The sequence below is a fragment of the Colletes latitarsis genome, chromosome 10, assembly GCF_051014445.1.
Source record: "Colletes latitarsis isolate SP2378_abdomen chromosome 10, iyColLati1, whole genome shotgun sequence".
NCBI classification, from domain to species: Eukaryota; Metazoa; Arthropoda; class Insecta; order Hymenoptera; family Colletidae; genus Colletes; species Colletes latitarsis.
In genome coordinates, this window is record NC_135143.1 from 22,643,267 (window position 1) to 22,657,012 (window position 13,746).

Sequence of the window (13,746 nt, forward strand, 5' to 3'; positions counted from 1 at the left end):
AAATTATAACCATTTAACGATTGTGAGAACACGGCGCAGAATGTTGATGTGCACGAGGACTCTGAATCGGGAGATAAAGAGTCGGATAGAAAGGAAAGGAGGAGGGAGCAAGGGACGAAGGTGACCTCTTGTCCGTGGCATTGTGGGTCCGGTGGCTGTGGAACTGTGTTTCTTGCTTAGAGTAGCAGCGCACAAGAGCTACGTTGCTTCTTGGAGGCCGCTCGGTTCTCCTTCCTGCACGCGCTATACTCGCACCTGCCAACTAACGTACGCGCCAAATATTTTGATTGTTCAAGGCTATTGATTGGTACGTACCACTGTATCGTATTCTCCAAAGACGAGAGCCAGAGAAATCCCACTCTTAGCAAGCCGATAAGGAAGAGAATACACCAAGAATGAGAAGAATCAAAAGAAGTAAAAATAAAGACAAGTATATTCCATTGTCACTCAAACAATAGACGACTATGCTTGCATGTATAATTTTAAACCTGACCATCAATTTAAATAAAGAAAACTGAAGCTCACTGCGATACTATAATAAAGGTATTTTCGTGATTCCGTTGGCAGGCGTGAAGCTGACCTTGAACGGTCAAAATATTTGGCGCGTACCTCGCTCGAACCTGATTAAACTCTGCCCTGTGTGTCGCGTGACATGCCCCTTGTACTTCCAATGCCTTAACCTTCTCCACATCCACTTTCCACTTCCCGTTACCCCCTACCTTCTAACTTCAGTCATTCCCTCTCCTCCTCTACTTCTCTGCATCCGTTCTATGATCCACCTCCCTTTATCTTTTCTTCACTCCTTTTCCTTCTTCACCGCGATTTTCCTCTCCGTCTTTCCGTCACGATCTCCCTTTTTCTCTCCACTTGGACCGCCTTGACCGTTCAGTAAGGCAGGAGAAGAGTTACAGGATCACCGATACCATATCCGACCTGCTCGCGATTTCTTCGCCGACGTAGAAATACGTTCCAGTTGGCCAAATGCTTCTTCCCGATTCGTTACTCCGCGAGATGGTTCGCTCGAGATTAGGATGCTACCCTTTCGGACGGGAATTGCAAAAGACCGTGTTCGAGTACCTACTATCTTTGGTGCTTGCCACTTTGCCAGTCTTTGGTAGAAGTCGATCAGTCAGGATGCTTTGAGACCAGATTGCATGTGCTTTCATAGAATTTTTAGGAGAAGCTTTGATAGGTTCGCACGAGAACGCTAGTTTCTTCGGTGCAGAAATAGATTTTTAGTTAGTGTCAAGTTTTAAAACAGCAATTCACTGAGCCTTCGTTTGGAAAATTAAAACTCTAAATAACGTTAATGTAATTTACACTTTATCGAGAGATATTTGACAGAGCAACAATTTCGCGTAAAAATAAATTGTTTAAGCGGTCAAATTTAGTCGCGATCACGATGGTAGACGTGAAAGAAATACTCTAACTGTTGCAAAAATCGAACGAGTTCCCTCAAATAAGGGGTAAAACGTGACCGGCGGATAGGTTAGAAATTCCACCAATCCTCGACGTCCGTTTCTACTAATTTGATTAGACGATTAACCCGTGTGCCGTATTCGGTTCAGTTTGATTACGCTCGTCTCGACGCGATGCATATGTCGTAACGAACTCGACGAGGCGGCGCTCGATGTAAATGAAAATTACGCAAATCTCGGTACAATTAATCGAAATCCCCACTTTGTAATTTGTAAGGCCTCTGTGCTCGAATGTTGATCCACAAGTTGTAACGCTGTCGGATTCTATGGAATAATTTTCATCGTCTCTGCGTTGAATTTGATCCCAGAATGAATACTTAGATATTAGATAACCACACCCAGTTACAAATGCTTAGTAATTTTAGCAAAATTAGCATGGAAAATATTCAAGAATGCATCATAGGTGGGCAATGTGTTAAACTTAATTAAACTATTGAAACCTTTCACTTTTTTGGATGCATTTGACAGCCACGGTACTCTACCCTATGACATGTTAGGTCAATGTATGGTTAGCATTGTAAGACCTTTATCTTTCTGAGTCACTATTGCTCTCACACCCTGTATATTTTCCACGAATGCTACTGTAACCGACATTTTACTCGGAAATGAGATCGAGTGAAAAAGGCAAGTTTCCTCTCGGGAGTACTTCTGCCCTTTTGCTGCAATAGTGTTAAACGCCTGAGACACTGCCCTCGACGAAATGTGAGACCTAGATAGCATTGTTTATAAATATTATCGAAGCATTTAAATATATACGCACGCGTGCAAAATTGTTACGTTTTTATTTGGAATTGTGACAGCATTCGATTTTTCCTACCAGCAGAGTGTTCCTTTCGTTAATACGTCGTATCATTATTTAAAACTTATGGTTCGCACTATATATTATTGCTGGTCGTATTCACAGGAAATTGAAGCTGCTGAATTTAATAAACGACGTTGAACAATAGACGTGGTATCATTCATCTCCGCAATAGCGCCAGACCCGATATTGCAAAGAAAACTTTGTAAGAGTTTAACAATAGGAAAACCTTTAACAATAGAGTTGACGTGAAGCAGACATTCATAAATTCTTTTTAAAAAAAATATTTTTTTTTTTCGTGGCATTAATGCATCGATTTGATTTCTTCAATAGTATAATGCGTTGGAAATTTATGTAATAATATGACATATTATAAATGTATTAAGTAATATAATTCAATGGACTGACACCCATTTCGTAGATTAAAAAATATTCCATCATGCGTATCAATGTATTATAAAGGTGAGAAATTTTTTAACTTGCTATGCCCCAAAGAATTAAGGCTATAGTTTATATTTACAATTGTGTACAATTATCTTTAACTCGGAAAATTCTATGCATGTGGCCTGCATTAAAATAGGTGTAAATGCTTAACTATTCTATAATTAGCAAATTATTACCGCGAGATGAAATAGCAGGATAATTAATGCCTCTGCGAACGGAATCGCTTTTGTAGATGTTTGAGAAGTATTAAAAGACGAAACAGACTAAGCATACCACGAGAAAGGAGTAAGCAAACAACGCGTTAATCGAATAAAGCTCGCAATTCAGTTGGTAAACTTGACTTGGGGGTTGAAAACGACAGAGAAAACTCTGCTACTTATCGAACACTTTCGAATGCAATTAATTAATCGTTGCTTTTAATTAATTTAATTCCGATCACGCTCACCACTGTGGAAATTAGAGGGAATTATACAAGCAGCGCCGCACGACATAAAACTGTCGAACTAATAATTTACCCAGGAGTACTTGTTGCACATTTCGTGAGATGGCGCGTCCTGGTACTTGTTAAAGAACGACATAAGATCATGATTTAGGTCAGAATTATACATTGTCAGCATGATCAAAAGTCTGACGAAATTACTTTGTAGAAAAATACACAGTGAGTATAGAAAGTAGGGCCATAGACATTCGAAATCTCGAATCTCGATATCTCGAAATCTCGAAACTCAAAACGTTCGAGTTCTCGCAACTCGAAACTCGAAACTTCATGCTACAATTGTGATTCGAATATAAGGTGAACGGCCCAATTACTGTGATGAAAAATTCTGTGACGTTTTGATTCAAAACTCTTAGAATCCAGATAAATAATAATTTGTATTGAGAAAGTTTAATAATAATCCGACTCATATCAAGTTCCTTTTGGAGTTACTTATTGTACTCTTTATACTCACTGTATTTTAGACTTGAAAAAATTTTAAGAATTGATTTGACATCATACAAAAATTTCTAGACTATCAAGAGAGAGTTATGAGAAAGCTATTTCAATTTCTATACTTATATAGTCTTTGAACATCCTGGTAGAACGACAGGCAACAAATACTTCAGTCTGCTTCGATAGAAATACAAAATCTTAGTTTCGTTATCTTATCTTGTCAACAAATATTATAGTATGGATTTGTGGAGTTAGATCTAATTACAGTATGAATGAGTCCGTATTTAAAATTAATTTGATAATTAGTCAAGCTTATCGGTGCAATACAGAGGTTCACAGCCTCCATCACGTGATTAGGCAATGCTCTCTGATAAAATTACAGGCATAAACTTCTAAATACATTTCCACGTGTTTATGATATTTCGGTTTAATAATTAGAAAGTCTGATTATACAATTTTAGACTTTCTATATTTGATAGTTTCTTTTACGTTTCTCATGACATATTTCTTGTATTTTTTTCATCGCTAAATTTAAATTTTTATTCAATTCTCAATTAAACATCCTGTTTTAAATTTTAATAATGGCTAAAACGGCAAAAGAAATAGTCAATCTAGCAGCAATTAAAGTATCATGACTTTGGAAATTTTTAAATCAAACAAAATTTTGTTAAAAACCTGTGACATGAAACTGAATCATTAGTAACTAATTAAAAAGAAAATTAACCAACGAATTTAGTATTTATTGCAGTTGAGAATATGTTCAATGTATTTTGTGTATTATGTCGATCGCGCGTTGGAATTATACGAATAAAATTTTGCCCATCCACGATTTCGAAGCAACCTGAAGCTAAATGCAGTCTTTCATGCGCTGCCCGACTTTCATTCTCTTTGTTCTCGGCGTTCCCTGTTTCACAACCACGTGCCATCTTCATTTCCTTCGATGACGTTTGTCAATAGTATGCGTTCTGTCGCGAGACGCTCATAAATTTTTAGTTAATCCGATTGTAAATCGCCTGTCATGATACGGATAAGAAAGATAAGAAAATGTATCAGACGGAGTATGTCATTCCTTGGGTTCAGATGCGGGCAAGAGACGAGAATACTCTGAGAGCCGCCAAGTTTTACCCCGTGGTAAGAGAAATTTTCGAACAAACGTCAGACTTTAACAATCAAGGGAGTAGTTTGGACCAAACAGCGCAAATTCATTATAATTACACAAGTTTCTAACACAAAAGACAATTTTAAGTCAAAACTTCCGATCGGTCGGTTGAATGAATCTTGAGACATCTTATTCGCCAGTCCAAAGAATTTTCGTGTGAGAGAAATGGCTATAAAGTTTCGGGGTGTGTTGGTAAGATGTGTTCGGTTCAGAGACTTATAATTTTGACAATTTTTCGAATTTTTACGATCCGTCTATACCTGACATTTGAAGAAAATGCGAAAGATCGATATTTTCAAAGTTTTATTCCAGACTACCCCCTTTAATGCCGGCTGCGCGCTCGTTGAACGTTCCATTTTGGATATGGTTCGTTCGCAAGGAAATCGAAACTGCAACGTGAGATACGGCAAAACAATTTTCAGCTGCATGGAGCGACTGGGAATGCATAATTTAATACGATACTTTCATTACGTTTGATAACAAAATCCCTCGCGATGATACGCGAATTAACTTTCGTTGAATTAAGTTTTGTAAAGAGCGGATGTATCTAGATTTAATCTTTTACTTGCTTCTTTTGTTAGAGGTTTATATAAAAATTTTTTACTCGAACCAGCTTTTAGAGATAGGTGGATAAAACAGTAAAAGTTTTAAAAATCTAAAGTTAATCTAAAACTCTGATTGACATCTTATCTGTTAGGATGTAGACAGCCCTTGTTTCCAGTTATACCTAAACCATTAAAGCTACGTTTCCTGTTAGGCAAACCTCATTTTCATCCACTTCTAATCTGCGACCCGACAGTAGTTTTCATTTAGCGATATATGACTGCCACAATTCACGTCGACCAAAATATGGACATTCTCTTGATAGTTTTCATTGAACCCACTATCCAGCTGCTTGATCAGTCATTTACTCGACATTCATGTTCGTATCTTCGCTCGTATCAGATTTACCCTCCACTACGTATACAGAGTGTTTCGCCTACCTTGTATGGTTGAAATATTTCTTTCTCTATCAACAATACTAGCCTACGTGGACTGCATAACTCATTACTCTCGACTTTTCTTTATAGTGTTGCTATCGTTGTAGAGGTTAATAATTATACTCGATACCGAATTGGAGCAAGTGCTTAGAAAATCTTCGGATTGAATGAATCTTAGACCAGTTGTTGCAAATAAAAGTAGTATTGTGCTAATTATTGTGCATGATTCGCTTTGCTGCCGTTTGCTTATAGCAATTACCATCTGTATCGAACAGCTGCTCGTCTAGATTCGTGTTAGATTTAAATCTATCATCGTTGGCACTGTTTACCTTCCTCCGAACTCTGACGTCAACGCCTACATGTCAGCCTATCAAACACATACTTCGTCGCTACGCTACCATAGATGTTATACTCGCAGACTACGACCGTACCACACTCTTGCTGGCGCAATACTAACGATGACATTCTCTCCTACAATTACTGTTGAAGATTTCCAATACCTCGATCAGCTGATACGCTGTCAAAATAAATTTTTGTCTGTTTTACGTTGCAACAAAGTTAGAGTAGCAAGAAAATAAATAAAATATTGATTTCAGTTGGAACCGTTTGCACCGCGGTATTCGATCTCGTATTTTAACAATAATAAAGAAGATAGCACGAAATCGGCGTACGAGCGTCTTCACAGCGCGGTGGATTACGATCCTGGCAAGCCACGCTGCGATCGCACGAAACCTAGCCTTTATTGGCTCGAAATCTCGAAGGAGAACAATTGTCACAAGGTTCCAATGACTTCTAATCACTGGTACGGTCGACCGAACAGAATCCAAGTCGACTTCCCCGAGAAGAAATTCAATCGGTCGAGCAAAATGCTGGAGTTCTACAGTCGAGCCGGTCTGAACCTAATCAGCGAGGACGAACGGCGGGCCGAAGTCTGTTAGGCAAACTTTTTTCGTCATTTTTCTCGTTACAATCGTTTAAACGTTTTCCGGTCGAATCAAGAAACGGCGCGAAAGAACGGAAAAAAAAGAACAGTATACGAATCGTTTGAAAAGCTGCGACGCCTAGGTGTGAAATCAAGGATAATGCAATCAAATGGTTTACAATTGCAATTTCAGAGCAATTAATAATCACGATCAACGGATAACGATAACTTTCAAAATGCTAATAACAGGTGAACAGATACTTATTAATACATTGTTTATTTCTTTCCATGAATTTTGAGAATTCTTTGCTTATACACTGGAAGATATTTAATTATTTTTTAAATGTTTTCGTAATATCTGTTTAGTTGTTATTTTAAGTCCCTACTCGCCAGTTGTTCGTTATTGTAAAAAAAAATGTAGCGTGATGTGTTGTATAGTTATTGAGCAAATAAAGAACAGAAAACTCGTAAAAACTCGTTGCGCCTTAAATAATCGTCATCCACTAATAATTCGGCGGGTAGTTGTTGAAGTATAAGAGTTCCGGGGAGTTTGAACAAAAATTTGCTCTGTTCCTGGTATTCCTGGGTAGCTGGCTTTTTAAACTTTCATTACAATCATATATTTAAAATATTTACTTGACAAATAAAAAATAATTAATGATAAAACAATGCTCCGACAACGTCAATAATTTATTCACGTTAACGCTTTTGAAAATCATTTTCCGCAATAGCTCGAAGTACAACAGTAATTACCATATTTTACATATTACCTGTCCCAATGAATAAAACTAACCGAGGAACACAATTTCGCGAGTTGCGCGCTGCTGTTTGCGCTTAATCCGTGCCATATGCCGGTTCGACTGAAAAATTATTGGCTTGGCGGAGCGCTGTTTGCATAAAGAAATTAATTCATTTGGGGCACGAGGCCGTGGACGGCTAGTCCAAAAATGGTTTTTACGTTTTCACGTGAAACTACTTACAGTTGACACAGTGCTCGGGTAAACACGGCCAGCCGATCGTTTCCCTCAGCGACCAAGGTTAGGGCGAGTAAATACCAGTCGATTTATTCGCGGAATAAATTTTCACGCGAACCAACTTCCTCGCGAATGGCATAGCGATTCATAAAGGATCACGGGAACAACACTTTGCTTTAGCGTTTTCTAAAGCAGGGGGCACGAACCCTAAAAAGAAGAACACTGTTATACATATGATTCAAAAGAGGCGCGAAAGAAAATTCTTAATGCAAAAAAACGTGGTTAACTTAACCCAGAATTTCCTTTTTATTGTAGAAACGATCATCTTATTTTGAAGCATAAAAGACTATTGAATATAATAAATAACTAACGAGATAACTTTGTCTTACATCGCGTAAAGATGTGGTACATTGAATCAATTCACTTTTAACTTCCACCACAAGTTCTACCATAAGATACTTATAATTAGTCATTTTCAGAAGAAAGTTAAGTTGTTATACATATATTTAATAATGGACGTTGTACAATAGACGACGTGTTATACTCCTTCGTAATAACTTCCGAATTCATGTTGCGAAGAAAACTTTGCTGAAGTTTAACAATAGGAATCCATTAATGGAGCAACCGTGGAACAGATATTCGTGAATTATTTCAGGAGAGAAACTTGATTTTAATACACTTGTGTCAAGTTCTAAAATATGTTTAATTAAAGAACTTTACGGTAAAATGAAATACGACGGGGCAAACATTTCCTTGAACAGAAATCATGTGCAAAAGAGTATTCATGCACTTGGAAACATTTATGACGTTTATTTTAAGTATAATTCATTAATTCTTTAAATATAGTTCGACTTAAATCCATCCGAAATTATTTTTATTTATAACGTACGCGTTAAAAATTGTATAGCCAAGCTTTTTCTGCGAAAATACAAAATGCCCTATTCGTATTTACAATATCCTTCTTATGAACAGTTCTTATTATAAATTTTGAAACAGTATTGTAAATTTCATGACAATTTCCATAAATACAGTCACGAATTATTTATAATCCGTAAGTCGAATACTTTTCTAGAATTTAAACTTGAAACAGTAAAAAGTTACCATTTCTATTCGTCTATACGTCCTTTTAATTTCCATCCTTCACATGCACTGACGGTCCTATACATCCCTTGTCATTTCTTTCCCCGTCACAATGTGTTTGAGTTCAGAGCAGATTTAGATATCAGGACTACGCCGTTATACAGAACAGAGAACAAGATTGCGTTCATGGAAATGGCGCGCATACGCGATTCGACATGCCCGACTAAAATGCTACAACTCGATGCTTGGAAGTTTCATCGAACGCACCTATAATCCCCTGTTCCGACATTATGATTAAAATTTCAACATTTCAAACTATTCCAAAGAGTTGTAATACCACAGACAAGCTATATAAGTAGATCTTACACCTTATAGATTTGGTGGACGAAAAGACTGCCAAAACGACTTAAAAATTGGAAGGTGCATATTTCGCGAAAACAATTTTTATAACGAGCCCAGGCTGCTTCTTGATGCTTTAGCAGATAACAGTGTTATACAGGGTGTTCGGCCACCTCTGGGAAAAATTTTAATGGGGGGTTCTAGAGGCCAAAATAAGTCGAAAATCAAGAACACCAATTTGTTGATGGAGACTTCGTTAAAAAGTTATTAACAATTAAATTAAAAAATTTCAAATCGTTTTGGAAAAATTATTTTCTGTTGCGGGAGTCAATTACAATCATTTTTGGTCAATAGATATACCCCCGAAATCTTGCGCATTTTCGAGAAAAAAATTCGAGTAAGTGCTGAAAGTTTTGGGTTAAAAAGAAGACTTTCGAATCGTCTGGGAAAAATTATTTTTAGTTGCAGGGGTTAATTGCAAGCATTTTTGGTCAATAGACATACCCACGAAATCTTGCCCATTTTCGAGAAAAAAATTCAGTACGAGCGGAACTTTAAACGTTAATAACTTTTTAACGAAGCCTCCATCAACAAATTGGTATCCTTGATTTTCATTTTATTTTGGCCTCTAGAATCCCCCATTAAAATTTTTCCCAGGGATGGCCGAACACCCTGTAATTGGACATTGTATTAGTCGTAACTCTACATCAAAACAAACGCGATCAGTACATATTCGCAATGCTACTCCAAAAGCAAACGCAAAGAAAACAATTGATTGCAACTTCAAAAGCAATTAAAATCGGTTCACTATATTTCCAATGCGATAAAATTTATATTTCGCAACACTAATGCAATCCGAGATCAGTTCACATACGTAACACTACTCTGAAATAAAACGCGAAAAATTCTCTTCGTTCGTAACTCTAAAGCTAACTATAAAACTAATTATTTACAAAAATATCTAGCCAAACAATGCGAACAACATATATTTCGCGCACCTCTAATGCAAACCACGACCAACTAAATTTATAGTAAATATGTATTAATATTGAATAAAGGCAACGGTAGAGAGTTACGGAGAGTAATAATAGTAATTAGAAGCATTTAGATATCGATAAGTTAAGATTATGTGTTACCTTATTAGACGTGAGACTGTCGCACCACACCAGATTCCGCGGGCAGAATGACGAAAGGAAAGCAGAATAGCCGAATGGTGGGGATCGGGGTTAGGTGGTCACGTAGTCGAACGTCTCGATTCTTGATTTGTTTTTCCAACAGAAAGGTTAAATCTTATATTTCAAATAACCAAAAATAAATTAAACGACTAGAATAAATCTGATGTTAGTCGACTTTATGTCGTAGAAGACTGACTCCCGCTATTATAATGTCGTAGTCTACTATTCGTTTGTACTTATTTCTTGTGTATTCTACAATATTTTTTGAAAGTAATTTTATTCTTACCATTGCTAGCATTCGTAAACCAGGGTTAGTAATCCGATACGACTTGGTGTCTTTTGAACGTTCGGTTAGGCTCTGTTTATATTCTCGAACGCCGGCCACTCGACTTCACCTTGGAGCTGGACTCACGAATTCTTGCCCGTGTGACACGAAAAAGTATTGCTTTACCCGTCTTCACTATGCATTGTCTGTGCCCTTAATCCGTCTATTACGTAAAAACATTGCGTGTGACGTCTACTCCACACTTCGTCTATGCTTATACCAGATTCGTTACCATACTATGTCAAGTTCAATGCTATCAACACCGCGTCAGTAAAAATTGGTATGTAAATCTAGTGATAATTAAAACAAATATCTCTAGAAAATTTAGTATAAGCAAAAGAAACTTTTATATGAGAAAATGATCGAAATAATATAATATAATAATATTTATACATTTATATGTTTCTATGGTTAGAATTTATATATTTCAATTGATCTAGTCATTTATGTATGTAACCAATAACAGATCGATATTCCATTCAAGCAGAGCCAATGACCAGCTAGCATTGTGACGTCACGAGAATATAACGTTAATAAATCATTAAGTAATTAATTGTATATTTGTTATACTTTTGGATTTATTCTAGTCATTTAATTTATTTTTGGTTATTCGAAATATAAGATTTAGCCTTTTTTTTTTTTGGAAAAGCAAATTAAGAATCGAGACGTTGGACTACGTGACCACCTAACTCCAACCCCCACCATCCGGCTATTCTGCTTTCCTTTCGTCATTCTTTCCTCGGAAACTGGTGTGGTGCGACAGTCTCGCGTCTAATAAGGTAACACATAATCTTAATCTATCGATATCTAAATGCTTCTAATTACTATTATTACTCTCCGTAACTCTCTACTGTTGCCCTTATTCAATATTAATACATATCTATTAAAAATGTAGTTGGCATCGTGAATAAAAGTTATATCGGCTTTGCGGTTTTTTTTCGACACCTAACCGATGTCAATTGTCATTATATTTCTACATTAGAATCTCTTATAACATATTTCGGGCTTAATTGTTGTTTAATTGTTATATATGTGTATTTATTTAAATATATATTGGATTGTGGCATCGAATTGCACGCCAGCCGCGATACGACGCGCGACTTTGTGTGTATGAGTGTATGTATGTTTGCGCGAATCGGAAAGTGTGAAAGATGGAACGTTTGTAAGCGATTGTATGATTGGCGAGGATGAGGACGAAGAGCATGGCAGAACGAGTGTAAGAGAGATAGAGGATAAGAGGAACGGTTTGCGATTGGAAGAAGTATGCCAGAGTTTGAACGACAGCGAGAGTGAATGGTTTTTCGAAGGCAATTTAGTAAAGAAATTATATCAAATACAAGTAATCTCTCTAGTTACTCTTCAATTCTCGGTCCCCGGTATTCCAACAGGACCATAATTTGTATTTTATTTCCGTTCCTGTCACTGACTACGAGTCAAGTTTAAGGTCGATGTTCGACGCCAAGATGCTGGGAAATATCGATCGACAGAATTTCACACGGATTACTGGCGAAACCTAACCTCTTATTACGACATGTGGTCGTACTTCCAATTCTAATAACAAAAAGCTGTAATGTAATATTTTTTGATCGGGTATTTACTCTCTAATTACATTTATCAATAATATTTTAGCACCAAAATTTATATTTGTTAAACATATTTAACATTTATTCTGATCTTGTTGCAGAGACAAAGAACTACATATATTGATGATCGCGCGCAAAGCGGTCGATAGAGTCTGTGTTTGTTTCGTCTAATAGTTTTTTGTTCTTCGAAGCACAGTTGCTTCGATTAGATTATCGTTTGAAATTTAGGGAAACGCGAAAGTCGAGTCAGTGTTAATTGCGCACTAGTAAAGTTTGCCCAGAGCATCGCGGCTCTTTTTACTATACCAATCGCGACAGTAGAGTCATTTGTTCGCCGATGTTGATTTTCGGTCGCGTTAGTTTAATATTTTTTTTCACTTTTCCTTTAAAAATTAAAATTAGTCGTTATCGGTGTTAGAGTCAGTGCACCACTGAAGAGAAGTATGTATTGAAGGGAAGTTTATGAGTAAAAAATGTAAGTATCATCTTACTTTATTCTATGCACGTTTAGAAAAAAATAATATTTTCAAATTTTGCTAACGATTTAAAATTTTTCGAATTATCAAAAGCCTGTGATTAGTTTTGAATGTAGTATCTTTATGTTAAATAATGAAATATCTATAATTTTTATGGTAGATTATAATTATTTTCTTGTTCTTTGCAGTCTCTAGATCGCGTCCATACATTATGGAAACCAGGACCATTCAGGTGACTTTTCTGATGTATTTCTCTGGACAACAGCATCGCCAACGTCGCAGAGGTATTACGTCATCGTAGTCAACGATTGGTGAGTTACGATTTTTGTTCCTCCGGTCCCCAATCATGTTGTAGGACGAAAGGTCCGAATCAACACGGATGACCGGTTGTAAACGTAGTATTTGTGACGAGTATAATGACCGCGGATATGTTTTATATCCGTGAGTAGGAACATATGTATCATGTTTTATTTTGTAGATCAGGCTAGGATCTTTTTGTACTCCGCGATTTTTAATATGCCATGATAATATATCATAGAGTAATAAAGTAAACATAGAGTAATGCTTATAATATAAATTGAATATAGAAATTCTTTTACTTGTAATGACGATTATTATATATTTAATGTTGAATATTGACTGTTTTTTATGTTATTCATGACTAATATTTAAGCATAATTTGATGACTTTGTATCAAAGATACCAAAGTCTTTCGTTACGTATTGAACAATTTGATGTTTCAATTTATGTACAAAAAGACATTTCGCGATGAATGAAATGTTGTCAAAGGAACATGCATTATGTATTATTTTTATTTTTAAAAAATACACTTTGACGACAGAATTGTTCAGGGATTAAATATTTTATTTAGTTTGTTTCAATAATTTTTCTCTCAATTTTCAAAGTAAATTATTTTATTGTAAAATTTTGATGAAAATCTTTTGTCTTAAACAATTCAATTTTAATCAAAATAATTTCCTTTACTGATTGTATTTTTCATCATTGACGTATATTAAACTTTTGCTTTTCGTTTGTCACAAATAAGAAAGAATAAAGAAATAGTATTTTGTTATTCGCTAGT

At 36.1% G+C, this 13,746-nt stretch overlaps 1 protein-coding gene across 1 annotated transcript; it reads left to right on the top strand.

Moving 5' to 3' along the window:
• The first annotated feature begins 4,696 nt into the window (after window positions 1-4,696).
• Window positions 4,697-6,729, top strand: LOC143346067 (uncharacterized). Its single transcript, XM_076773815.1, has 2 exons — window positions 4,697-4,783; window positions 6,388-6,729. Exons 1-2 carry the CDS (start codon window positions 4,697-4,699, stop codon window positions 6,727-6,729), a joined length of 429 nt encoding a protein of 142 aa, XP_076629930.1.
• The last annotated feature ends 7,017 nt before the right edge of the window (window positions 6,730-13,746 follow it).